This window comes from Myotis davidii, unplaced genomic scaffold, assembly GCF_000327345.1.
Source record: "Myotis davidii unplaced genomic scaffold, ASM32734v1 scaffold175, whole genome shotgun sequence".
NCBI classification, from domain to species: Eukaryota; Metazoa; Chordata; class Mammalia; order Chiroptera; family Vespertilionidae; genus Myotis; species Myotis davidii.
In genome coordinates, this window is record NW_006286972.1 from 1557550 (window position 1) to 1561446 (window position 3897).

A 3897-nucleotide genomic window follows, 5' to 3' on the forward strand; every position below is an offset into this window, starting at 1 on the left:
ATCCAAGCCGGTGGCCGGAGGTCGCGCGCCCGGCCAGCCGGACAGACAGACGGACAGACGGGAGCGGCTGGGAGCGACGGCAGAGGCCGGAACGGGAAGGGGATGGAGGGGATGGAGGGGACGGGGGGCGGGCAGCTGGAGCCGGCAGTGCTCCCGGGAGGAGGTGGCCCGACTCCTCCCCACGCCCCAGTTCTTCCTTCTGCGGTGACCCCGGGGGCAGGGCCCTCTCCTGAAGGAAGGTCCTCTACCCCTGGGCTCTGGCTGTTGCCATGGAGTCTGGCAAGCTCCTTTTCGCCCTGACCTCCACTCCATTTTTTTTTCTTCCTTTTGAAGCCATGGATAAGAGATGAAGAATCGTATTTTGTTTTGTTTTTTGTCTTTAAAGAAATGAAAGGCATTTTCAAGGTGGAAGGCATTGGACAAAAAAGGTAGTGATGAAAATGCAGGAGAACTGCAAAGTACACATCCAGTAGATGGTAGCTCCCCTGAAAGCTGTTAAAAAAGATGGTTTATTTGTTAAACATCCAAAGCACTTCCCATATAATTAGGAAAAACGAAAAACAAAAATGCACACCATGGTCACTATTGTTTGACAATGCTATGGAGTTAGTGGCCTATGGGATTAGGCAAGAGAAAGAAAATGGAATTATAAAAGTTAGAAGGAAAATTATCACTTGCTGATGGTATATGCTTCTATACATGGAAAATCAAAGAGAATAAACTATAAAGGCCTACTAATACCGTAAACTAGAGTTGAATGACTAAAAATTCAATAGCATTCTTTTATGAAGTGAAAAGTCAGTTGGAAAGTTCTCAGTCATATGTACGAAGGAATAAAAAACATAAGTGAACAGAATACTTCTCTTGACTGGAAAATTCAACAATATGAAGATATCAATTTTCCCTCAATTAATCTCTAAACCTGGGAATCAAACTGAACTCAGCAAAAATACCAATATGATTTTTTTCAAACCACACTGAATCTAAAGATTACCAAAAAAATGAATATGTAAGATCTATTAAAAATGAGTAAATGAGCTGACAAAAATATTTCACAAGAGGATAGGCAAAATAAATATTTCAATGAACTAAACAGAAGTTCCCAATTTATGTTGTTCTAAAGTAATATTAGCTGAATTTACACTTTGGCAAAGGAAACCTATCATCCATACTTTCAGTATTTTCTTTTCTTTTTTGAGGTAGATGGTGTATATTCTCATTTATTCTTTGTATGCATACATAACTTCACATAGTTGAAGTGTAATGTCTGCTCAATTTTATATACTGACTTTTGTTCAATCAACATTGTATCCTAAACATTTGCATTATTTGTACCATCTCCATAATCTTTACAGTCAGTAGCTGCTTACAATTCCAGTAGGTCATTTCAGCATATTTTACTTAGCCTTTATTTGTTGCTGCAATTGTCTTCTTATAGTTCTGTCCATTTCCACTTTCTCATAGTCAATCCATCTTCCAGGCATTAGCCTGATTAATTTTTTAGAAGTAATATCAGATCCCCCATCCCACTGCTTGAATTTTTTAATGGAGGTCCTTTTCATTTTGAATAACATTCAGACTCCTTACCAAAACCTACAGTGCCATGCACAGTTTGGTTCCCATCTGTCTTTCTGATTTCTCATCACTTGTTCTTTCCTACTTTGCATGATCTGGCCACAGAGCCTCTTGACGCTTCTCAGAAGCACCAGTCGTTTTCTTGCCTCAGAACCCTAGCTTGTGCTATCCCCTCTCTCTGCAGCAGACTCTCCCCAAATCTTAACCTTTGAGTCCACCTAAAAGGTCACTTCTTCAGATTTCTTCCTTGATCACCTTCTGTTATTATCAATTAAGACACTGTATTAATTTAATATGACTTCCAGGAAATTCTGATGTATATTTAAATTTGAGAACCATTCATCTAGGAAATTGCTGTCCAATGAAAATATTACATGAGCCACATACATATTTCAGGTTTCCCATAGCCATGTTAAAGAAGTAAAATGAAAAGAGTGACATTAATTTAAAGATATATGTTATTAACTTTGGTCTATCCAGAATATTATTATAACATGTAATCAACATAAACAATTATTGAGATATTTTGAATTATTTTTTATATCATCTTCAAAATCCTATGTGTATTTTACATTTAATATCCTGTTTTAATTTGGATACTAAACTTCTATCAGAAAACCCAATCTAGATTTTGATTTCATAAAATTTACAGTTGAAAAAGTAGATACACATACCAAAGTTGTTCCAAATATACCTAAAAGTTTTCTAAATAATGAATGCAGCAACTGATTTGACATTTTAATTTAAATTCATTTAAAAATTCAGTAAGTCCATTGCTCTAGCCATATTCTGAGAGCCCAAGAGGTGCACAAAGCTATTAGCTACCATATTAATTGGCACACATCTAGCAAATGCCCAAATTGTACCACGAGGAACTTACCTGAGGACTCTGCCTCTTGGGCACCAAATGCTACTACAAGAATCCCTATTACTGGTCTGTCTCTGGCCTAAGTGACTTTTCTGCAAAACCACAGCACTCACAAAAAATACAGATCTCTGTGTGTCTTTGTCTTTATGGAACTATCTTATTTATTCTCTTATCAGGGCATGTGACTGGAAGGGTCATGGTCACACCCCTGTGATCTAGCTGCAAGAGAGTCTGGGAAGGGTGGGGGCAAGCTGGGAGAGGTCAATGGAAGAAAAATGGGACATACGTGATACTTTCAACAATAAAGAATTTGGGGGAAAAAGAGAGAGGAGAGAGTCTGGGGATGTTGAATTTTGGTATCTTCCTTGGGGAGGCTGGTCTATGTAGGTAAAAAATTTGCAGAACACTGGAAAGGTGCTCTAAGAGTGCTGGGCAGTCACAGAGGTCTGGAAAACAGCCACTGCTTGTCCCCACTACAAGGTAAGCTCCCATCTCAGGGATTTCATCATGTTGTTCAGGGATAATTCACCCAGAGCTTTGAACTTAGTTTGGCTCAAATGACAGTGCAATAGTTTTTTGGCTTAATCTAGAAGTTGATGGTTCACACCAAAGAATATGAACTAAGAAATATAAAACATGTGCGTTTCCCTGTCTGGGGAAAATCAGTTTCAATATGACCTTGCTGTGAGGAAGACATACTCTTATCTATTTGCTTTTAACCTCTGCTACTGCCAGGATGATTTTTCTGGTAACTTCCAGGGCCTTCTCTGGATGATAAGTTAAAAATGGAACATGAATGATAGCAGAGATGAAGGTTAGAATGACCTTGAGTGCACAGTAAAGAGTGATCCAGCTGGTGATGTCAGGAGATGTGTCCATCAGAAAGCTTGCTTCCCCAGACTCTTAAAGAGAAACTGACTTGACTGCAGGCAGGTGTAGTACCAACTGCCCTTTCTTCACCACAGACTTTTTGTTTGATTAGCAAGGGCATCTGATCCAAGAGTAGTCAATCCATAGATGGGCAAGCAGTTTATGGCATTACTTGCAGCAAAAGGTAAGTTCAGCCCATCAGATGAATTCAAATTATGAAATACCAAAATATGGCAATAGTAGAAGCTGAAAATATAGGAGGGTGAAATGAGGAGAGAGCAGGCAACTGTAATGGGTCATTTGCTGGCCTATGTTAACAAGGAAGGAGTAGCTATGTAAACAGAAGCAAAGATGTAGAGAAAAAGTTAAATGTGTATGTGTACATACTGTTTTAAGTCTATTCAGGCTGCTATAACAAAAACGTCTGGTAGACTGATAAACAACAGAAATTTGGTTCTCACAGTTCTGGAGGCTGGAAACTCCAAGATTAAGGTTCTGACCACTTCAGTTCTGGTGCAAGCCCACTTCCTAGTCAGCTGCATCCTCACATGGTGGTAGCAGGTAGGGAGAGCAGTCAATTTTCT

General features: G+C 39.2%; 1 protein-coding gene across 1 annotated transcript in view; it reads right to left on the reverse strand.

Annotated features, from left to right (window-relative positions):
• CYYR1 (cysteine/tyrosine-rich 1) overlaps window positions 1-1484 on the reverse strand; it is an 86600-nt gene extending 85116 nt beyond the window's left edge. Inside the window, exon 1 of the mRNA XM_006758778.2 lies at window positions 1402-1484. Coding sequence (XP_006758841.1) covers window positions 1402-1484 — 83 coding nt within the window. The remainder of the gene's footprint in view (window positions 1-1401) is intronic.
• Window positions 1485-3897: the final 2413 nt, after the last annotated feature.